Genomic DNA, 22,874 nt, shown 5'->3' with positions numbered 1-22,874 from the left:
GGAAGCCACCACTCGTCCATCCTAAAGGGTTGGCTGTTAAAATTAACCTGCCGTGACCGGGTTTGGAAAGCCCTTTCCCGGGAATGACAGGAATGTCTTTATCCCAGCCAAAGCAGCGCCGGTGCAGGGCTGTTTGGAGAACCTGCTGCCAGAGCCCGGCTCCACTGTAAACAGGCCAGGAGCCATAAAAACTCCACGAATTCCTCTAACCCCCCTTTCCGTGGGATCAGGTGAGGGCCTGAAACATGCTGGGGATGCAACGGTGACCCCCCAAACTGCAGCAGCCCAGCACGTGCCGGCAGTGACAGTCCCTCGGCGCCGTGGGACAGGGCGAAGGCAGCACCGGCAGCTGCTCGGGGCCAGGAAAATGCCTGTCACTGCACTGTGGTTTCATGACCGTGGCCTGGAAGAATTTCGGTGGTGTTTTTTTTTTTTTCCTGCTGGGAAGAGGAGCAGGCGGAGAAGCCCTGCTTGCCCATGAGCCAACGTGGCAGGACTGGGCCAGCCCAGGGGTCGGGGTCAAGCAAGATGCTCCATGCCATCCCCTGCCCTTGCTGGGTTTTTGGCTCCCCTTGGAGCTGGATCCATGAGGATGGGGAGCCCAGCTACCAGGAACAGCCTGCTCTGCATCGCTCGTTTATTTTATTGTGGGGAGCTTAATGTAGGAACAAAGAATTGAGTCTGGGGCTGGGCACAATGGGGGTCTCCGCCACCCCCTGTGCCCCCGGTGCCGGCTGGGAGTTAAGGCTGTGCTGCCGTCCATGCCAAGAGCTGGGGGCTCGGGGAGGGTGCGTGGACGCAGGGAGGGGACCGAGTGCCACGCACAGGAGTGTGACTCCCTGGGCGAGATGCCACCGGCAGCCTCCAGCGCGGCCTTGGAGCTGGCGGGTGGAAGCTGGGGTGGCGAGAGGCGACCGGCAGCCCCATGTGCTTGTTTTCCAGGGCGGGAGGCCAGGGGTTGCTCCCGTCTTCCCTTCCCCTCCGGTCTCGCTGGCAGGAGGCTGGGTGCTCAGCTGACAGTCACGGGGAAAGCATTAGCAAAGCAAAGGGAAGTTTCCTCGCCCTATTGCAAGAGAAGACGAGGTGCTTTCCCCTGGCCCTCTCCTCCTGCAACCCTTCCCCACATCCCTGCATCGCCATTGGAGAAGCTGGGCACAGCTTCAGGGTCCCCCACCACCCGCACACACAGCAGGGAGGAAAACCAGCCCCATGCCGAGCGCTCACCCAACTCCCTCTGCCACTAAACCCACTGCATCCTCCGGCGGCCAGCAACCAGTGTCCCCGTCCCCTGGTCCGCGTCCCCTGGTCCCTGCCCCAGCAACCGTGCACACCCGCGGCTGCTGCGGGGACGCTCAGAGGACCACCCGCCGGTCCAGCTGCTCTGCCCGCCCTGCTCGCTGGTGCCGGGCTTCCAGGTGCTTGTTTTGCACCTTCTCGAAGTGCTGCAGCAGCTCTGTGTAGTCGATGTTGGAGGCTGATGCCCTCTTGAAGCTGGTGCTTGGTTTGGTGCCGTCCCTGCGGGGAGGGAGCGGAGCGTGAGGGCAGGAAGGGGCAGGAGATGCCCATACCCCAGGCATCCATCACAGGCAGCACCAAGGGCTTGTCCTGAAGAAGCCGAGCCCAGCATACCCTAGTGATGCTGGTGCCTCATTAAACACCCCCAAAGCCCTGTTTCCCTCCCACAAAGGCATGAGACGGAGCCCAAGAAGTCCTAGGACAGGAGAGAGGGGACAAGCGACATCTGCCTCAGCACCCTGGCCCCACAGGGGAGGTTCAACTCCCCCAACATGGATGCTCCCCCCTGTCCCAACCCATTCCAGCCAAAAGCAGTGAGACTGGCTGGAAAGGATGCCAGCGCCATGTGCCTCAGTTTCCCTGCCTGGTTTTAGGAACAAGCAAAAAACATCTGTGTGCTTTGGCATGGAGGGGGACTGGTGGCAGCTGGGACAGCCCTGGGGGATGAGCATCCATGGCTGGAGCCCTGGGGAGCCCACATTTGTGGGCTCTCCGGGGCTCCAGCCATGGGTGCTCATCCCTCAGAGCTGTCCCCACGGAAGGGAGGGGGGGGACACCAGCCACGGGAAGCCCGTCAGGGGACATGGAGGAGCCCATGGGAGGATGGCAGGTGGCTCTCGAGGCCCTGGAGTCCCCCCGGGGAGGGGGCAGCTGGGGCTGGCCTGTTATGAAAGCCAGCTTCGGTGTTTGAAGGAATGTAGGTCAGAGTTAATCAGATGTTCAGGCCGTCTGACAGCTCCGGTTGCTTGAAAACCCTGCTGCCATGGCCAAGGGGGGGGGGAAAGGCAGGGGAGGAAGCACATGCAGCCCCCCATCCGCCCCCCCAATTAAAATCAGTGCCGGGCTGTGGGTATGAGCTCAGCGCCGGAGGCCACGAGGGATAAAAGCCAGCCCAGGGGAGCTGTTAAAAGCCAAGGAGTGGTGGTGGCGGGGGCTTAATTCAGAAACCTGCCCATCTTGGGAGCTCTTCTTTTTGTTCCCAGAGCTTTGCAAAGGCAGACCCAGCTTTAACAGCGACCCTCCTTGCTCATTAGCCAAGGGTTGGAGAACAAATCCCACCACAGGCGTCTAACAAGCCGGGCGGGCAGCACCCCTGGGCAGGGAGCACGAGGATTTCGGCTGGTCCCCAGGGAGATGCCACCTTTGCACATCGCTGCTCATGGCTCTCTGAAGGCCAGGGGTGGGGATGGAGAAGCAAGCCCCAGGCGTGTATGGGTGATGGGGTCCTTTTGGGTGCCGTGAAGGCTGCCTGGGCTGGGGGGGGACGCTTTGGGAGCACCCCCCAGCTGCTGGAGTCTTTCTCCGTAAACCTCCTTCCTGGCTCTGCTCGTTTCCATAGCGACCCCACAAGTGAAATTTTCCATCCCAGATGCCAAATGCCTGTGGATGAGGCACAGCCCTCCCAGGGTTACCAAATATAGACACAACCCCCCCCGCCCCGAGCCAACGCTTCCAGCCACGGGGCAAGGAGCAGCCACGGCCGCAAAGGAGCTGGGGCCGAAAGAAGAGCATGGGGCTGAGCCCGGCATCACAGGGATGCTCGGCTGCGGGGGACGGCTGGTCCAGCCCCGATGTCGATACCGGGGGTCTGTCCCCACAGCACTTACGTGGTCTGCATGAGCTCGGGGTTGGGCACGCACTGCAGGCGGTGGGAGAGGAGCTGGAAGGCGCTGCTCTGGGGCAGCAGCATCAGCAGGCCATAGAGAGCCTTGATCAGGTAGGGGTTGTTCTTCACATCTAGCAGCTGCAGGCGGAGATCTGGAAGAGGGGAGAAAGAGGATGGGGAGGCAGCTAAAATGCATTTTGCCTCCAGCCCCAATAGCAGGTTCCTCCCAACCCACCTGATGGTCCTGGGGAGGCTGTTAAGCCTCTGCCAGCCAACCTGAGGGGCACCTGCATGGCACCAGCAGCCTCTCCTGTTGCATTAACCCATCCATCTTTGTGTCCCACACATGCCAGAAGCCCCTCTCCTCACCACAGCCTCCAGCTGCCAGCTAGGGAAGGGGGCAGAGGCTCCCCAGTCTCCCATCCCTGCTGCCACTCATCCTCAAGCCTGTCCATGCTGTCTGCCTGAGGACATATATGCAACATGAGATTGCTCCTCAGCTTCTGCAGAATTAGCAGAAATACTCCCCTGGGGCATCACACGTCAGGAGGGCTGGGTGACACCCTCCCGGGGACTCTCTGGAGCAGAAGGGATCCTGTCCGCTCAGCCTTGATGGTTACGTGTGCTGGGCCATGGCGTTGCTCAGCAGAGGGGAAACCACCTTCCTGCTCCATCCCTTGTGGTGCTCAGGGGTAGAAGGGCCTTCTGGAGCCCTATAGACAACCAAGGTCCCACCTGGGGCAGCCCAAGGGATGGGGCAAGAGGTCCCTGCCCCTGCATCTCACCTCCTGGTTGCCAGTAGCACCTCTGGTGTCTCCCTGCAAAGGGACCCACGCCCAGGGATGCTGCTCTATGGGGGGGCACGTCTGTGCCCCCACCCCAAGACTTGGAGATTAAGGTGAGTGGGATGGGGAACCCTCAAGGAATCGCTTGGGGCTGTGGAAAATCACCTCGCATGGTGGGAAGGAAAGTCATCCTCTGGATGAAGCACAGAGCACCACGGGAGGAAGTGTGACCGAGGGCCAGCCCACATCTCCATTGCCTCACTGCTCTAACCTTCTTCCCTCAAATATTCCCCCAAATATTCCTCCAAATAGCCCTGGACCTATACAGTCCCCTCCCAAAGTCCTTTCTGGGACATTTCCCAGTGCCCCACCCAGCTCCACCTCCAGGCAGAAGGAGGCCAGGGGCAGCCGAACACCATCACAAGAAATCCCCCGGCAGCTACAGGTCACCCTGCCACGTCGCCACCTCCCCATCCCGTCTCCTACCGCCACGTCCCTGAGCCCCTGGCCAGGCCCTGGCTGTGTTACCCGATGGGGGGGACACATTCCTGGGGCTGGGGGGCCAGATCTGGAGAGAGAAGCAGCTCTGGTTTGTCAGGGCTTATTCTCCTTTTCCAGAAGAAAACCACCTTTTTTCTTGCTAAGGGCCCTAGCAGCACCTGCGACGCCACCCCACATCTCCAAGGGTGGCACATGTGGCTCCCTGCAGCCAACACCCTACCCACGCCTCCCCGGAGATGCTTGGTGTGGTCCAGGCCCCCACCATCCTTCCACCATCCCTTTGTTTGGTGCCAGCTCTGCTCGCTCCCTTAACCTATATGTGGGGGGTGAGTGGCCCCCCCAGTGCTGCCAGCACGCCCGTTCCCGGCAGGCAGCTCCAGTGCTGGGCAAACCTCCCAGCAAGAAGTCTCATAACTTCTGCTCTATTTATTCGTGCGGCGGCTGCTGCTTGTGATGAAGAAGCAGGGAGGGGGATGCGCCTGGGGTGGGGGAGCACCGCACGCTGCCCCTTCCCCATGCAGGGTTTCCTCCTTACATGTGAATATGGGGCACTCGATGAGCTGCACCAGCTTGTCCACCTCGGTGAGGAAATCCACGGTGACCTCCAGATCCCCGCTGGATGTGGCCGTTAAGGATATTACCTTGGAAAAGGGTGGCCCGGCAGCAGCAGATGGTTTGCCCGGGTGATGCCCGGCGTAGACCGTGGCTCTGCCAAACCCTCCCTGCACCCGCAGCTCCCGCGGGAAGCGAGCAAGCAGGGAACAGGCAGGGCTTACATGCAGGCAGGGCTGAAAGGTCTGCAGGGTGACCAAGGGACGATGGAAGGAAACAGGACGAGCAGGCAGGGATGGGGGAAAGGCAGGCTGCCCAAAAAGCCAGCAGCTTGCCTAGCCAGAGAGCAGGCAGGAATATGATGCAAGGGAGGATGCTTGCTTTTACCCCCCTGGCCCGTGGGGATGGCACGGAGGCGATGCTGGGCGCTCCCATCCCCCAGGAGAAACGCTGGCATGCCCCGGGAAGGGAACCCGAGCACGTTATTAAGCTTCTTCGTATGGAAAGCTACTCAGGGAGGCTCGGGGTTTGCCAGCGCATGAAAATAATCATTCTGCTCCAGGCAGACAGTGAGCTCACCAGGAACCGCACCACACAGGGTGCTGACTGCTCATCGGGCCAGGAGGCCAAAGCCTTTGTCTTCCTGGGAGGAAGAGGATGCTGAGGAGCCTCTCCTCCTGGGCAGGGGAAGGTCAGCACTCAGCCAGCGCACGCCTTCCTCTTTTTACACCACAAAAAGTAAGGATGACACAAGGGGAAGGGAGCTGGCGTGCACCCAGCACAGGCTGCCCTGCCCTCTCACTGTGGGGACGCCGCCCCGGTAATGACGGGCTGCAGGCAGGAGGCTGGGCTGGCCCACAGGGTGACCTTGGGGGCCACAGAGGGACCAGGGTCCAGCCCAGGCACTGGCCTCGCAGAAAACCCTCAAAGGATACAATTTCTGGATGAGGTCATAGGCATGCTTGTAGTTCTGGGTAAGGAAGCAGAGGGACACGGTTGTCACGGGGTTGTGACACCAGGACCGGTACAGGCAGCAGAAGAGGTTACGGCTTTCCTGGGGAAAGAGGGAGCCATTTGGGTCAGGTCACCAGCAGGAGCACGGACGTGGCATGGAGAGCCCCGGGTCCCTGACACCAACCCGCAGGGCTGGCAAGTGCCACCGAGACATGAAGGGACGTTTCTGGACCCACCAAGTCCACCTGGCACTGTCATGAGCCCACCAGCCTCAGGAGATGGAGACCAGGCGGGTTTTGGGGTGGCAGCATGACGGGGTGGCCCTCAGGGGTGCTGCGTCCACTGCAGGATGAGGGGCTGGAGGACGGTGGCTGTCCCACCCAAGGAGACACCACTGCATTGCTGGCGTTCAGCATGAGGAGTAGGAGAAGTCTTCCTCCCTCTCCCCGCCTTGCTTGGATGTCGCTGGTGCTGGTGGCAGCTGCTCGGCAAACGCCGTGGGCACGTTCCTGGCAGGGACAGCTGAGGGACTGGGGGCTCTGCTCCTGCTGTCACCTGTCCCCTGGTCCGTGTTGGGGCAGAGGGAGGGAGGCAGCAGCTGCTTTAGGGCTTGTGGAGCCCGTTCCCATCCCGGGGGAGAAAAGCAAGAGTGGGGCACGTCCCCCAAACCCCCTCAACTCCTGAAGAGAGGAGGAATGAAGGGGCTGCCCTGGGTGCCCGAGCTCCAGCCCTGGGACCTGCCAGACAGGGACCGAGCAGCAAGACATGTCCCCACGGGGCTGCCAGGTCCCCACCACCCCCATTATGTCCCCCTCCAGCAGCTGAGCCTGCTCCCACTGCCCATACCGGGGTCTTCAGGTCCTTCAGTTGGTTCCTCAGCTGGAAGAGCTCAGAGGATGTCAGCAGGATGGTGTTCAGGGTGTGGACCATGGTAGAGGCGAACTTGAGGTCCTCTTCGCGAAGCAGTATGTCTGCCATGGAGTGGAAGATGTTTTCTGCGTTCAGAAGTAGACAAAGCTGCCTGCGTACCACAGAGGAGAGAAACCACGGGGGAAGGATAGTTGATGAGCGCAGCCGAGACCCTGACCTGAGCCTGCACATCACCCCCTTCCTGCAGAGAGGACCAGGGATGACAGATACGGGCACACCAGAGGCTGGGTGAGTGTGGTGGCCCCAGAGCGGAGCTGGTGTGGGGTAATACCAGGCTCTGCATTTGGAGGGTGCAGCTATTCACACCAAAGCAAGGCCAAAAAAAATAGCTGGGCTAAGACACATCCCCGGTCGTGCTGCCCTGGGACCTCGCCGGCACCCACCACTGCGGCTTGCTGCCACCCAAGCCTCTTGGTGACCTCCCCTTGAGAAGTTTCAGCATCGCTTTCCACCCTGACAACTGCAAGGAGTGTGCAGCAGTGTGGTTACAGATGGCATGTGATGGCCCAGTCAGACCAGTATCACCCCGACACCAGGCAACTGGTAGGGAGTGAGCGCGGCCACCGGGACAAACCGCTCCCTCCCGGCGCTGTGCAACCGGGGAGCCCTGGAGCCAGAGGCTGCCTTTCCCTCTACAGCCCCCCTTTCTTCCAGTAACCTGCCCCATTGCTCTTTGAACCCCTCCATGCTCCAGCTCCCACAAGATCCCATGGGCCCAGCGGGTCACGGCAGGAATGTTCTGCTTAACAGACCTTGAGGCATTCCCAAGGTTTTCAACATTTTAGACAAGAAAGCAAAAACCAGATTTTTTTTTTCTTCTGCGTTTGTTTGGATTTGGGGATTTCCTGTTTTTCTCCAGGCTCCTGCCTTCTTGGGCATTTGTCTGAGGACACCTGAACTGCTGCGCAGCATCAGCTCAGCTCTTCAGTGCCCACATCAGGGAGACCCTGGGGAGCCCACCCAGCTCGCCAGCATCCCCAGCTTTTCCTGAAACTCGGATACTCCCTGGGTCCCCACATCTCCCCCACGGGCTGATGGGGAACCTCGGCATGGGGGGAGATGCCAGCATCCCCCAGAGCATCTCTGCTTTCCCCCAACTCCTATCAAGCACTGTTGCCCACCAGATAATCTCAGCTGACAACCAAATGCCTCCAAATCTTGAGGCATCTCAGAAGGGTTTAGGAGGCAAAACAAGAAGCACCTGCTTCAGTGGCCAGGTGGGAGGCATTCGCGAGCTGCTCAGCAGGTCTCAATTTGGCTGGGAGGTGGGAAGCACACCTGAACCCCCCAGGGTCACGTTTTCATCTCCTGGGGTGAGGAAGACGAAGGACGCAAGTTTCCAGCTCTTGTCCCCATGGGGAAGGACCAGTGGAAGACTATATGGCCACAGGAAGACACCAAAGACCATACGCTAAAGCCTGGTGTTTTAGGGACGCAGGAGGTGGACAGGGAATGAAGAAATAGATTTTCCCTCCCAACACATGGAGGAAGAAACCCCCCATCTTCCGCCCAGTTCTGCCAAGCAACCCGTCCCCTCCTCACCCAGCCCCGGCTCCTCTCCATCGGCAACTCCCGCATCCCGCGTGGCCGCCGACGGACAATGAGATGCTCTGTGTGGGCTTTTACGTAACCCAACCCGGCGATCGCCCTGGACCCCGTTAAAATGGAACAGGCCATGATAAATAAGCTCATTTATCCCAATTATTCTTACGTAACTGGCTGCATTCATGGGGATGAAAACACTTCCCCGATTTCTCGCCGCTTGGACGCGGGCTGGCTGGAGGAGGGAGAGCGATGGGAAAGTGAAGCATCGAGGGAGGGAAGGGGAAGGCAGAGGCTTTTCGTCTAGCCTGATGGAGCCAAAAGCAAATCAATAGCTCAGCATTGCAGGCAGGATCCGGTCATCGCCAGCTGCGGCAAAGCAAGCCCAGCTTGGGCAGGTCCAAGCCCAGCCCAGGAGTGAGCTGGCTCTATCCTACCCTTCTCCAGTAAGACGGGATAACTGGATGCCCCATCCTTACCAAACTTCCTCCAGCAGTCGTGCCAGAGCGGGCACTGGGCACTTGGACTGTGAAGAGGGATGATCTACCGAGCCCAAAGAGGGGACGGGTCCTCCAGGGACAAACACCAGGATAGTTTTACCCCCAACTGCAAAGTGCCTGGCATGCCAGTACAGCCAGGGCCCGGCACTTCTGCGCCGCTGCCGGCTGTTCAGGGCCAACGAGGAGCCAGTGTTTTATACCTTCCAGGCAGAAAGGCTACAAAAAGAGCTCAAACAAGCTCAGCCAAACCAAAAACGGTGCCGGCGAGTGTCAAGGGCAATTCAGCGACCTCCGGAGCTGCCCTCATCCGCCCATGGCAAGGACATCGGTCGGGTCCTCCCCTTGGATGCTCCTCTGTGGAAAAGGAGGGGTCTTGCTTTCCATAAATAGGAGCTCTGACATTTGGCTGGCTAACGCTGTGCTCCCAGTGAGCGGGGGACTGAACGCGAGCCGCTTTCTAATTTCAGGCCTGGTTTTGATTAGCGGGGAAGGGTTGGGTTTGTTCCCCCTCCTTTCGGTGGCACTAGGAAACTGGAAACCGTCGGGGTGTTAAAGGAGCAGCCGTGCAGAGTCCGTCCCCCCGCTCCGAAGCTGTGCCAACCCCTGGGGATGTTGCCCCATCAGGGTGCCCACCCCTCCAGCTGCCCCTGGGTAGGGGCTCTCTGGGGCTCTCTGAACCACCAGCAGAATGAGTTTGCCAGTGCTTGGCAGCTTGTCCCAATGCATCCAGAGACCCCAAACGCCCCATCCAAAGCCCAAAAGCAGTCCCCAAATGAGGGGACAACTGGCTGGCCACGCAGCTGCCGGCCTCCGTGACAGCAGCCAGCAGCTGAGCCTGACTACCAGTGCCAGGCGGCTGCCGGTGAGACAGGAGGGGTCCGCTGGAGCTGATCCCCCGGGAGTCTTCGATGGCATGAGGGGAATGCGAGGCTGGGAGGAGGCAGGGCACGGGGCTGTACAGGGGACAGGTGGCTCCAAACTAACTAGGCAGCAGTCAAGATGCCAGAGGGGTGGCTGCGGAAGGGGACGGGGCAGAGGGGACAGTGAGCGGGAGCCATACCCCAGATATGTACACCCCAGACATATACACCCCATAAATATATATATACAGCCCAGCTGTAAGACCTAAAACCCCAGTTACTAATGGGGCTGGCTGCGGCTCACCCATCCATCCACCTGCCTGTGCTTTGATGTGACGATGGAAGGAGCCGGCTCATCGCCCCCGAAGCACCATCCGAGCGAGATGCCTGTCCCCAGGGCTCTACCTGCATCCCCATGGGTGACACGTGCATCCCCTTGCCCGTCTCCTTGCCCACGGGGACCCAGCGAATCCCCGAGGACCTCCTGGCATGGGAGAGGAGGGGAAGAAGAAGCGTCCCTGGGGAGGCAGCAGCCGCAGACCATCACTGCACCGCATCGCTGAGACGTTAGGCAGCCATCGGTGCAGGCACATGGCGCCGATAATGAAGTGTGGTATTTAGGCCATTAAAATTTAACTCCTTAAATTAAAAGGGTTATTCAAGCCTTTCCAACAGAGCCAAGGAACGTGGCTGTGGGCAGATGGGAGGCAGCGCCTGCCTGCAGCGTGGCAATGGCGTCACCCTCCTGCCCATTGCCTCGGATGGGGCCGAGGTGCTGTGGGGCTCCCAAGGGACCCAGCGGGTCACCTCCAGCCCCCTCTAGCCTAAAGAACCCCTCAGCAAGCCGATGCTGACCAAGGGAAGAGCCAAGGAGGTCACCACCAGCTTTGCATTGCCATGCCACCCTGGGGACCCCCTGCATCCGCGAGCTGCGCCCCAGCTGCACCCCATTAAGCACCAGAGCTGCCCCCCGATCTGGCAGCCACCGAGTTGCCAGTGCAGCAATGTCAATTGCAATGAATTCCCATCATGCTAACGATCGGTGGGGCAGGACAGGGTGGCCTCGTACAGGGACAAGCCAAAAGCCCCGGGGCAGGGAGCTGCTGCGGGGCCGCGTGCTGGAGCCCAGGAGACGTCAGAGCAATGGGGCGGCTTCAGAGCCACATCTCCAATTAAGGGCAAGCCCCGGCATCCCTCCCAGCCCTCTTGCTTTGACAGCACGATGCCTGGAAACCCAGCTAATCTAAACATCATAGTTACAGGGAGCTGTTGGAGCTCCCATCCTGCCTGCTCGTCCCTTTAACCGCTTCAGCCCCGTCCCCTGCCCAGAGCCACCATGCAGGAATGGGGCAGTGAAGGGTTGGGGCAGCCCGATGCTTGCTCAAAGGGGGTGAAAGTCTGGTTTTCCATAAAATTAAAAAAAAAAAAAAGATTAAATCCAGCCCTGCTGCGGATGGATACACTGTCTTCTCCGCTGGGACCTGCAGGGAGACCTGGGAGGGGAGCGCTGCTGGCCCCCTCTTGTCGCCTGGCCATGCTGAGCACCGTCCCGCCGCGTTCAGTTAAGCAGGTGCTTCTTCATTAAGCACCAGTGATTCGCTTTATTAGCTCTGGGCAGACACGGGGCCCCAGCAGGGAAAGGATCGTTCCTTGTCCCACTTCCAGCAACTGGGACAGAGCCAAAGCCGGGGAAGGAGCTGGCCGAGGCTGTGGGGAGCGATGCTCCGAGGGGCTCTGCCCTGCTTTTTGGCTCGCGGGGCCGGACCAGTGCCTCTCCCATGGCTGTGAGGAGGGCAGAGCCCCTCGGTCCTTCCTCCCCACCCTCCTCTTCCTCCGCTCCCTTCCCTCCTCCTCCCCAAGGCTTTCTGCCACCCTTCCTCCCCGTTCTGGGCTCCCCATGAGATGCCCCAGCTCGACCTGCCTGCCCAGGGGACCTGCAGCCCCCGCAATGCCCATCCCCGTCCCCCTGAAATCTTCCTGCCAGGAAAAGCAGCATCCTCGGCCTGGCCCAGCAGCTGGGATCTTTTAGGAATTTGCAGAGGAAGCAGTCTCACAGATAAAATTAGGACGGAGGGGAGAGGGAGGAGAGAGTGGGGAAGGCAGAAGGGTGCTGTTCCCCTGTCCTTCCCAACCACAGCGGTGAAGAAAATCCCAGTTCTCCATTTTTCTCCCTGCCTTTGCCGAATCAGGGCTCCAAAGCATGCTCCTCCGGGCAAGGGAAACCATGGCAACCCCGGCAGCTCCCGCTTTCAAAATTCATAGCGTTTAATGTAAGGCATTGCGAAGGGTTTGGGAAGTTTAGGAGCAGCGGGGCTCCGTCTGCAGAAGGCAGGTCTGGGGAGGAGAGGGACCCTCGGCCTGCTCCATCTCCTCTCTCCCAGCCACCCGTTCCCATCTCAAAGCAAGCCTCTGCTGGCACATTTCCCTAACGAGCTTGAGTCCTTGTCAAGAGACAGAGAGGACCTGGTGGGATCTGTCTCCTGGGGATGGGCTTGCAGGCACCGAGACGGAGTGAGATCCACAGCGGAGCATCAGCATCTGCTGGGTGTCGGAAGCCGTAAAGTACAGCACGGCCAAGGAAAGCCCTGGAGAGCATGGACAAGTCCTTGGGAAGGGCAGCTCTGGAGCCAGGAGCCGTCACAGCTCGCCCCAGGTGAGCAAAGAGCCTGCTTGAGCCAGGAAGACAACGTGAGCAAAAGCTGGACTCACGCCTCCTTCTCCATGTGGCTTTTGGACTCTTCTTGATGTCCTGATGTTCTGGTCCTGCTCTTTGAGACATGATGTCAACCAGGAACGGGAGCATCGGATCAAAGGGTGTCCATCAGCGAGAAGGGCGAGGGCGTTTGAGGGAGACCTAGTTTCATGTGCAAAAAAGCCTGAACTTTGTTTTCAACCTCGCCAGCCCCCGTTTCTTGTGATGGTTATCAAGTTCCCCCAGGAAACTCGGTGAAAGCCATGGACCAGAGATGTGCAGATCCCGGGAGGAGATGTGTGGATCCTGGGAGGAGACGTGCGGACCTTGGGAAGCTGGAGACAAGCCCTGCGATGCCTTTGCTTGAAAAGGGAAAGGTGCAGAGTGTTTCACTGCAAACAAGAAAACCCTCCCACGAAGCATCTGCTCGGCAGAAGCCGTCAGCGTGACAACTGCTGAAGGAGCCATGGTGCCAGCTTGGCACTGGGCCGGGGCCGTCTCCTCCATAATGTGCTCCCCAGGGACTCCCAGTGGCCCCAGAGCAACCGAGGGGGATCCCCGAGAGGAGCACAGCGCTGCTGTAAGGGCTCATCTCTGCTCCCGTCTGGAAAACAGAGTCCCTTTCTGTTTCCGAAGCAACATCAAGCCAGGGGAAAGCCAGCAGCTCCCCAGACCAAACACTGCTGGGCTTTGAGAGACAACAGCCAGGGCAAAAAGCCAGCTGGGGGACATCGTGGGCCACTCATGCATGGGGACTTCCCAAGAGGTTCTTCTCACTGGATGGAAAATTTAGGACTGCCAAGTTGAAACTGAGGGGTCTCTATACTAAAGTCTGGTGAGCTCACAGAAGCCAAACCTCTTGCATACTTATACTGCCAGGCTTGATTCTAACAGCCAGGAGATATCCACAGGATGGGGAGAGATCAAGAATCCCAGGGTGCAATTGCACAATCCCGATTTCCTGGGGAAAGCAGCCCAAACTCAGCCGCCCTGAAAACTCTCTGTACTCAGAGCCACTTGCTGCCCCAGGGATGGCTTGGTGATGCTGTGCTGGGTGCAGACGATGGGCCAGTGGTTTGAGAACTGACATGGACACAGGCAGGGTCATGCTCAAACCTTCTTCCCTTCAGCTGGTGAAACAGCATCTCGGTCCTGGAGAGCCTCAGCCCTCAGCTTCTGCTCCTCGTGATGTTCCCCTCGGACACCGAGACCGCCAGGAGGTCCCCATCCCGGCTGGCAGGATGGCTTCCCCACTGCCCACCCACCTACCAAAGTGGCGAGTCACCTCCTGGGCATGTCCACCTTGACTCGTGATGAACCCAGCCTTGTCCCCATACCGGACGTTGGCTGCCTGGAAAACAGTGCCCTTCGAAGAGGTCACCTTCAGTTTATAAAGCAGATATCCAACACCTCTGAGCACTTACATGATCAGTGAAATACCCACAGCTCCATACTGAAGAGGAGGGGGAAACAGGACTGTACCAAGGAGAAGGAAGAGTTTCTTCAGAAGAAGTTTCTTCAAACTTCTTCAGTGTCTTCCTCTGATCACCTTCAGCACAGAAGATGATCAACCGCTACTATCCTCTGGGATGGGCCAGAAGCTAAAAGATAACTAAATTTGGAAACATAATGGTCCACTCAGCCCCAGGCATCGCCCAACTCTTAACGCATAACACAGATGAATGTGACAACTCCTCCAAGGGGAAGCCCACATCCAGCACAAGCCTCCAGCTGCCCAAGTTAGTGTGTCCCAGGAGTTTCCTCGAGGAAACCTTATGGTCACCCATGGATAAAGCTATCCTGCCCGCAGGCATGCAGTCAACGAGGACCTGCAAAGCTTACAACATGCTGTAGGAACATCTGAGCATCTACAGGGGGCTTACCTGGAAAACAGGCAGCTTTTACCCTCTGAATCCTCCAGGAAAGCAAAAAAATATAACCCCCGAGGCATCTCTTCTCCTACTTTTAAACCTGCTGATGACTTGACAGCAAAATGGACGGCAAATGCAAGTCTTGCCCTGGATTCTTGGGGCTTCAAGCACCAGGCAGGAGGCACAGGCAGCAGCGTTACAGCATGTGCCTGGCAGCGCTGAAACTCCGGCTCCACCACCACCTGCCTGCAAGAGCAGAAGCCCTGGCTCCAGCCCACCTCCTCAGCTGAGGGGAACGACTCACATTCAGCCGAGCCCTCCAGAGCCTGACCCCAGAGGGGGACTTACACTGGGCAGTGATGTTTTCAGGCAAGCATCCTCTATTTTGAAGGGGAGGAAGGGTAAGGGCTGGCTGGGGAGGGGGGTAGACGCATAAAGCAGCAGCAGATCCTTCCTTTGAGACGTACGCTTCCCTTTCAGGCTGACAGCTGTGGCCTAATTTTCAAGAAAACTGACAAACGCCTTATTTCTCCCCCTATAATTTCTCTTTGCTGCAAATAAAATAGGTTAAAGGAGCGGGCCCAAAGCTGTGACAACAGGAGCTGGGAGAGGCTGATCCGGTTCAGGGCGTGCACAGCTTGCAGAGAGACAGGAGCCGTGTCCCTGTGCTCACCCTTCCCCTTCCCTCCCCATTGCTTTGCTTTAACATGAAGAAATAAAAGTGCTTTTGCTCCTAGAAGTGCGGCCAAGGAGCACACTGCTGTCCTAGAGGTGGATGAGCTTTTGCATTCCCCCCATAGGGACAAATTGTATTTCTCCCCCATAGGGAACGCAAATTTGGGGCAAGACAGTCCCGCTGGGCATCCCTAGACCCCTAAAAGCGGAAGGACCAGCTGGGGGCTGGAGTACGGCAGGAATACACTGCATGTTTGAGGGTGAAGCTTTCCAGAAGAAAAGAAAAAAGGGACTGGAAGGGGGTGGCAGCATCCCACGGGTGGCAGCAGGCGGGGACCCGCCAGCTCGGCTTGGGGATGAGCATGCCCTGGGGTGGGAGGTGAAGCTGCCTCGTCTCTTCTGCCAACATCTTGACTTGGACCCGCCGCTGACTTTTCCCTCGCTTTGCTTGAGCAAACTGGCTGTATTTTGCTCACCCAGCTCAAATCCAGGTGCAGATGCACCCGAGGCAGTGCTAATCCTTGTGTGACTTTGGGGAGAAGGGGCAGAAGGAGCAGGAGGAGCGGGGACACTCGAGCACATCCTAGAGCTCAGGAAAGGAGGTGCCTGCGAGTAACTCAGTGAGCCCGGCCGCACTCTGGACTCAAGAGTGTCAGCTAAAAAAATACCATTTATGCTGTGGTTTAGATGTCCCAGATGTTATTTTGGCTTTACTGCTGGGCTTGCCTCCATGCTTGCCGCCTCTCGCTGCCTTTCAGCATTGTGGGGTGGATCCTGATGCCCGTCCTGCCTTTGAAGCTGGGATCCCTGGGGGATCCCAGGGGGGATCCCAGGGGGGATCCCAAGGGGGGATGCAGCCTGAGGAGCCTCGCTCCCCCTAACCCTCCAAGGCCTGCAGACATGCCAAAGGAGAGCGGCTGGACGCTCCCTGCAGTGCCAGCACCCTAAGAGCAGCCAAAGCTACAAGGGGACCTGTTCCAGGCACCGCTGAGCACCGAGAGCAGCTCATGCACCAAAGGGAAGGAGCTTCAACCACGGTGGCTTTTGCACAGCTCCATGCTTTCAGCGGGGAGTTGAAAATGCCCCATCCTGGGATATCCCATCCCGGCAGCAGAGCGCCTGGCTGCACCCAGGGAGCTACGGAGCCTGCAGCTGGGGTGAGCGCTTCCCAGGGCAGCATCCAGCCTCGAGCATCTGTCTTTGATGAAAACCTGCAGCAAAGCGTGACTGTGGGAAGTGCTGGAGCATCCTCGCCTGCCTGCCGCTTGTGCCTGCAATTGGTGGGCGGCGCGTGAGGAGGGAGGGCTGCGTGCCCACCACCGGTGGAGAGCGATGGGCTGCGAGATGCTTGAAAGCAGCCAGGAATGGAAAAACCCCTTGATGAGAGCAGTAGGAGGCAAAACACTCAGCCCTGCCTTGAGGTTTTAACTGAGCATGCCCTGCGCCTTGGGGATAATCCCGGGCAAGATTCCCTGTAAGAGAGACGGGGGAAAAAATGCTGTTATTCAGCCTCTCCCAGACTCCCTGTCCTGGCTTTTCCCTTCACAGAGATGAATAAACCGAGATGTCACATTTGCAGAGCAAGAGAAGGAAACACCACCAGAACCCCCAAGCCCCGACTCATGGGATCAGACGGGTTAATTTAGCAGCTAATGGCCAAAACCACCCCCCTCGCCTGCACCGACCGTCACGTCCCCACGACGAGGGTCCTCATCCCATCGGACGGGCAAGGAAAATTTGGGAGACACCTTGGCAGCTGCTCGTGCTGAAGCCCTGCTCCGGGGAACGCGATGGTTAGCGAGCACGGGAGCTGCAGGCTCCTCTCCCCGCCGCCCAGCCCACCTTTTCCCAGCTCCCCCCTTCCCTAGCCTGCTTTTCCGGCCCCAGTGCTGCACTCCTGCTGGGATCCCAGGGAAAGTGCTGGGACGGAGCAAACATCCTCCCCAGGGACCTGCCCTTTGAAGGAACTGGGCCATTTTGGGAGGATTTTCCTCCCCTACGCACACTTCCCCTTCCTCCCCTCCACCCTCTCACTGACCCGAATTAGTCCCAGCCCACTCCGGCGCTACTGCTCACATGTGGTTCCCATTTTTCTACAGGAAAACCCATCAAATCCTTCCAGGCAGCTCCGAGTACAGCTGGTCCTGGAGCAGCTTCGGTGGGTAGGACAGTGAGCTCATTCCCAGGGGCTAGTCCCCCCTGGCTTCTCCAGCCCCCATGGCTCAGTGGAGGCATCTCCCGTCCTTCCCTGGGGGGTCCAGACCCAGGAGGGGCTGGCAGGGGCTGGCCCAGCTCCTGCTATCCCTGCAGGCACATCCTTAGGCAGAGCAACCAGGCTCCTCCATCGCAAAGGTCATGCCGCTGATGGCTCCCAGTGTGTTGCAACCCTAGATCCAACCTCTAGCCTGGGAGAGATTGGGTTCCCCCCCCACCTCCAACCTCCAGCTCCCACTCCATGGGGCTGAGGAGGGTACTGGAGAGCCCAGCATGATGCCCCAGAGCCTCGGTAAATTAAAACCTCATTAAGCACACGCTCCCTTGGGCTTGTGGAGCCTATTGCATGATGTAAAATGGCAATTTGAGAGCTGACGCTTTTTGGAGGTACAGCGGGGTTGCCGGCTCCCACCCCAAATTCACATCAAAGCCTGAGAGGAGCCCATGCCCAGCTGGGGCAGTGGGAGACACGTAAAAGCAGAGCCTGGATGTCCCCACGCCACTAAAACACCACTCTGGATCTCTGGCCACGGCGTTTCCCATGGCTGGATGGAGGCAGAGCTGGGGAGAGGAGATTTTGGGGAGCGGGCAGGGGGTTAAAGGGAGGTGCAAAGGAATGATCCGGAGATGAGCAAGGAGAAGCCCGTAGACCTTGGTGCAGAGCCAGGGATGCTTGTCGCTCTGCTCCATTGCCCTGTGCCCGGAGGGGGGCTTGGGTGGGAGGAAGCCCCACTTTCTGCTTTGCAAACGGGCAGAAAAAAAAAAAAAATAAAAAGCTTTCTCCGGTTCCTCCTTTCTGCAAGGCACGAGGGAGGGATGGAGAGCGTGCAGTTCATTAAAGCAGAAGGGCAGGCGGCCAGCGAGCATCCTGGCAGGCAGAGCAGTGTATTTTCGCAGGCTCACTGCCTCCTGACACAGAAGCTTCCCTTGTAGTGCTCACAGCTGTTTGGATTTTACCCGAGTTCATATCACAGTTTATCAAAGGGGCTGCATTTTTTTTTCTTCTTCTTCTTTTTTTTTTTCACTTTGCTGAGTACAAGCTGAACGGTTCCCGTGAAAACAAACACAGGTTTTGTTCTGCAGTGCAGCGGCATGGAGGGTGGGAGAGAGGAAGAGACGACACGCACTCCCCCCCCAGCCCTGAACGACTTGCTGGTGGAGGGATTTTTGGGGCACAGGTTTGGTGCTGGGAGCTGGAGGGGGCACGGTGGCACCAGTGAAGGAAGGAGGAGCAGGATAGGATCCCGCATCTCAGCCCTGGGAGCATCCAGCTCATCGGGAGGTATCAAGATGTCTGGCCAAGCAAACCTCATGTCCAGGGGAGCCCAAGAGCATCCAGGCCTGGGAGAAGAGGGGGATTGTGGTTAGTCCCAGCTCCTGAGCATCACCCAGCAAGAGAGGGGGGAGCATCGCCCGGGACAGCGAGGCAGGAGGAAAGGATGAGCTTAAGGATGGGGTGGGGGGGCCAGGATGGGGCCTGGGGACAGTGAATCACTGCAGGATGGTGGCATCCTGGGACTTCGGCATCCCTTCACCGCCAAAGCCGACACCAACCAGCTCCCTACAGGATGCCCAGCGTATCCCTTGTTATCTGAGCCTGTGGCTAAACCCCCCATCCCACTCCCTCCCCAGAGCCCTCCCCACTGGGATGCTGGCAGGCCGCCCTTCCCTTCCCACCCCTCCTACCCCCCCCAGACAGAGAGAACAGCCCTGGGAATGCTAGGCAGGCCAAGCAAAAAGCAATTTAACATGCTCCTCACTGCCTGCCTGCCAAGAACATCGGATGTCTGTGCTCTGCAGGACATGCCGGCCCTCCGCTCCCCCTGCCCTGATTTCCCATTCTGGTTAGCAGGTTCAAACCCACTTTGCTTTTTTCCCCCCTACTTTTTGGGGAGGAAAGGGTGTTGCACAGTCAGCCCCAGCCTCTCTCAGACGCAGGAAAGTCCCTTCTCTGTCCAAAAACAGGGGACTGGCCACCCCAGCCCCATGCCAAGGGCATCACTGTACAGCCCTTCATGCACCCAACGTGACGTGCCAGTGTTTGTCCCCAGCTCTGCCGTCTTTGCTACACAGCTCTCCGCTGGCTTAATCCCAGCAGGACTTTGAGACTTCAAGGAACAGGCAGGATTTCCATCCAGGTGAACTTTTTCTGTCTGCAGGAGCCATAAACCCGCGGCCCCATCACGAGACTTGGGATTTTCCAGCTCCCCAGCTAATGCCATAAATGGGCCGAAAAACCTTATCTGCTCCAGCCTACATCTTGGAGAATAAGCCCACCCTCCTGGCCGCTCCCCACGGGGTTCAAACATCCCCCAAAAAGCCAAGGACCATCCCCAGTCAAACGGCCAAGCCCTGCCCTGTGCATCGCATGGGATGTGGCTGAAAAGTTGCCCCAGGGCCCCTTTCATGCAGCTTAACCTCAGAAAATGCCCTGTGAGTAGGTGCTAGGCAGCGGGGAGTTTTATTTAATGACTCTATAAAACAAGCTGAGGCAACCCCTTCGCACGGGCCCCTGCCTGGGGAGCAAAGCGCTGACTCAGGCATCCTCTCACACCTCAGGGTGCCACTGCTCGGCAAATGGTCCCTCTGGGCTTAAAAGTCAAGCCTTGCACTTCAAAGCATCTGCACAATGCGCATGGGGATGTCTCCAGCCACTCGAGCACATCCTGTAGCCCAGAGGGTTCATTTGCCGTCCTGGCAAGGTACATCAGTCATGAATGCCTGAGCTGCTCCATCTCAGCGGGCAGCAAAAAGCCAGCTGCTTTGATGCTAGGCTCGGCTTAGTGAGCTAAACCGGCTCCTGGAGCCCAGACAGACCCTGGGGACAGCACAACCGGCCCTGGGGAGGGACAAGGAGGGAGAAGATGGCTCCTTCCAAGGGCAGCAAGCTGCTAAGACAGCTAGCCCTATCCTCAAACCGTGCTCTGAGCAGCAACACTGATGTCCGTGGGGTAGGGCTTGGCCTTTCGCTTAATCCCCCCATCCCATAGCGCTGGTACCAACAAGCAAGCATTAAATCCAGCCTGTAAACCTTGGTGGGGGCTGAAAAGCTTGGTGCCGCTCCGCTGCTTGCCTCCTGACCGGCTGAGCAGCTTTCCCTCCACAGGGTCCTTGCCCGGAGGACGGCTGTGCTGCTCCAAGGAGCCATGTGATGCTTTGGAAGCTCCTCTGCATTTTTCTGCTGCTCCAAGCCATCGTCAGGAGGCCAGCAGCTGAATGTGAATATTTGCTTCTTGCTTAAGGGCTCCGTTGAGTCCAGGACGGCCACGTGCCAGCTAGGGCAGATAGCTCTCAATTAGTGAGAAAGCTGGAAGGTCTCGGGTCTGCTCATCAAGGTGAGAGGCAGCACTGAGCGACGGCTGACGCTCCTGCCTCTGACAGCCTTTTGGGAGTTACCTTTGACTGCAAACATGCCTGGCTCGAAAGGAGAAGGCAGTGCTTTGAATCCTGAGTTTCAAAAGTGGAATAACTTTACTGGCTTCCAGCCTAAAAAAAGTCACAAGTGACAGTGAGAGAGACTGAGCCCCCAAAGGAAACCCTTGTCTGCTGCGATGCAGGAAACTGACACCAAGCCAAAGGAATCCTTGGAAGAGACCATGGGAGCAGGTTTGCCACCTCTCCGGTTCCTCAAGTGGAGAGGGGTAGAAAGCGTCAGACGACTTTTTCCCCCAAGAGATGGTGATGGGCAGGCGAATATCCCAGTTTGCTCCGGAGGACTCTGGGTGATTCGTACCCCTGGAGCTTCCTCAGCACATTGCTTCACAAGGAGGGTCCCTCTCCCAGGCATTCATGAGGCATCTAAGCAGCTTTGAAGAGCCTTTTCCTAGATGCTTCCCTTCCCTTCTCCTCCTGCCAGGGCTCAGTGCAGTGTGTGAGCTCCGCCGTGGCCATAAGCTCTCCCTCTGTGAGGTCCCCTTGGGTGGTGGCATGGACGAGGCATCACACCATGGTTTGATCTGGTGATGCCATGCTGGATCCCACCGGGGAAGGCGGCAGACCAAGAAGGGCACCTCTTGGATGTACCAGCATCACTGGCAGATGGACCATGTGCCAGTGCTGGGTTATCCCCCAGCCCGGTGGCCTCAGGCAAGGGAAAAGAAATGATCTGGGTTCTTCCTTATGAACAACAGAAGCTTTTGGAGCTCTTTGCCTGTTATTTTAAAGGCAGCCTGTGTTTTTATTTAGCTCCACTCTGTCTTCTCTGGCAGACCATCTTGAGATATCCAGCTTGGGACAGGGGGCACTGATGGTGAGACCACCCATCACAGCCCCCACCTCTGCCCAGGAGAGCTGTGGGTGCTTCTCCCACCCATTCCCCCACAGTGGGCAGGCACCGGAGCAGCTCTGCACGTCTTGGGGACCACACATCCCTACAGAGCAAGAGACAGTCCCACCTCCACAGGCTCCTGCAGAGATCGCTGCTCAAACCACACTCCTGTCCCCAAGCACACGACATACCGTAACCTCTGCCTCTGGGGCTCCGAGGACATATCAGAAGAGCGACTAAAGTCCTTTCAGAGTCAGCAACCAGGCATAAACAAGCCTGAGCTGGGTTAGAAAATAAACTACCTTTAACCACAGACCCTCCACCTGACCTCACAGTCTTCGAACTTGCCCACTGGCAACGTGATGGGGAAAACTGCTACGCTGTGCTTTAATAAAAACCCTGTCCCCCGTTTCCCTTTCCCCTGAGCACTCATCCTTCAGCTGGAAATCATTGCCTAAACTTAACAGGTCTATCTTCCTTCCCTGCTTTGCCGTTCCCGAGCCGGCCAGGAGCAGAAAGGGCAGTGGTGGTCCCAGAGGGGAGGGGAAGATGATGGGTACAAAGGGAGCAAAGGGCTTGTGCCAGCGGTGGGGGAGGACCCTGCACATGCTGTCTAGGTCTCTCAAGCATCCCCCCTCATGCTCTCCAGCCCAGGATGAAACATCACCAGCATCTCCCAAGTCAAACATGAGGGCGGCTTCTCACCCCGCTGCACAAAACAGCTGAGCTGGCTTGTGGACAGCGGAGGGATGTAATGTGGGAACGCGCATACGGCTTCAATTTGAAAAGCGGCTAAAAATAACACCACGGGGCTCCCACGTTCACTGGGTCTCTCCAGCAAGAGACCAAGCTTTTCCAGAGAGTTCTGTAAAAGTTTTCCTCCTCTATTCTTATCTTGCTTCTTCTGGAGGCAGCAGAGAGGTAGTTAACACCAGCACTTCAGCCGCCATCAGTAGGTTTCAGAGTTAATCACTAGTACCTGAGGGCATGGCTCCAGATCTCCACCCCTCCCAGAACCACTGCCTTGGCTCCAGACCTGCATCTCCCCCAGGTGAGCTACAACGTGACTTGACAAAGGACAGTCTTTTATTTTTTTTTTTTGCTTTACTGAATTTTTTGGGGCATGACTCACCATAAAAAGCCCCGGCTTGCTGAGCTGCTGCAAGCCAATCCCACCACACCGCTGGCTGGCTGCTGGGAAAGCCGGCCCCGCCAGCCAAGGTTCATCCTGCCAGAGCCGGAGGGAAAAATTTGAGTCTCCGCAATACAGGAGAGCTTTTAAATGGGACCCTGCCCAGGCTCACTACTGCTCTAATTGCCCTGCTCCCTTAACGAGAATAGGGCTGCTTCCCCTGCCAAGGGCTGCTCAAACCAAGGGCTGTGCAGACCGGGGAGAAGAGAGGGGATGCT

General features: G+C 58.2%; 2 protein-coding genes across 4 annotated transcripts in view; one reads left to right on the top strand and one right to left on the bottom strand.

Moving 5' to 3' along the window:
* The window catches only part of IL34 (interleukin 34), a 56,613-nt gene that overhangs the window by 26,612 nt on the left and 7,127 nt on the right, over nucleotides 1–22,874 (top strand). The gene's annotated exons all lie outside the window — the stretch shown is intronic.
* Nucleotides 623–22,874, bottom strand: part of VAC14 (VAC14 component of PIKFYVE complex) — a 66,617-nt gene continuing 44,365 nt past the window's right edge. For all 3 annotated transcript variants that reach the window (XM_075510448.1, XM_075510449.1, XM_075510450.1), the window contains 5 exons: nucleotides 6,760–6,934; nucleotides 5,895–6,013; nucleotides 4,943–5,022; nucleotides 3,123–3,273; nucleotides 623–1,515 (listed from right to left, as the gene is read on the bottom strand). In XM_075510448.1, the coding sequence (XP_075366563.1) occupies nucleotides 1,353–1,515; nucleotides 3,123–3,273; nucleotides 4,943–5,022; nucleotides 5,895–6,013; nucleotides 6,760–6,934 (688 nt within the window). In that variant the 3' untranslated portion in view covers nucleotides 623–1,352. The remainder of the gene's footprint in view (nucleotides 1,516–3,122; nucleotides 3,274–4,942; nucleotides 5,023–5,894; nucleotides 6,014–6,759; nucleotides 6,935–22,874) is intronic.

Source organism: Mycteria americana, chromosome 8 (genome assembly GCF_035582795.1).
Source record: "Mycteria americana isolate JAX WOST 10 ecotype Jacksonville Zoo and Gardens chromosome 8, USCA_MyAme_1.0, whole genome shotgun sequence".
In the NCBI taxonomy this organism is placed as follows: Eukaryota; Metazoa; Chordata; class Aves; order Ciconiiformes; family Ciconiidae; genus Mycteria; species Mycteria americana.
Note: the sequence above shows the minus strand (reverse complement) of the source record. Positions and strands in the feature narration are given on the sequence as shown.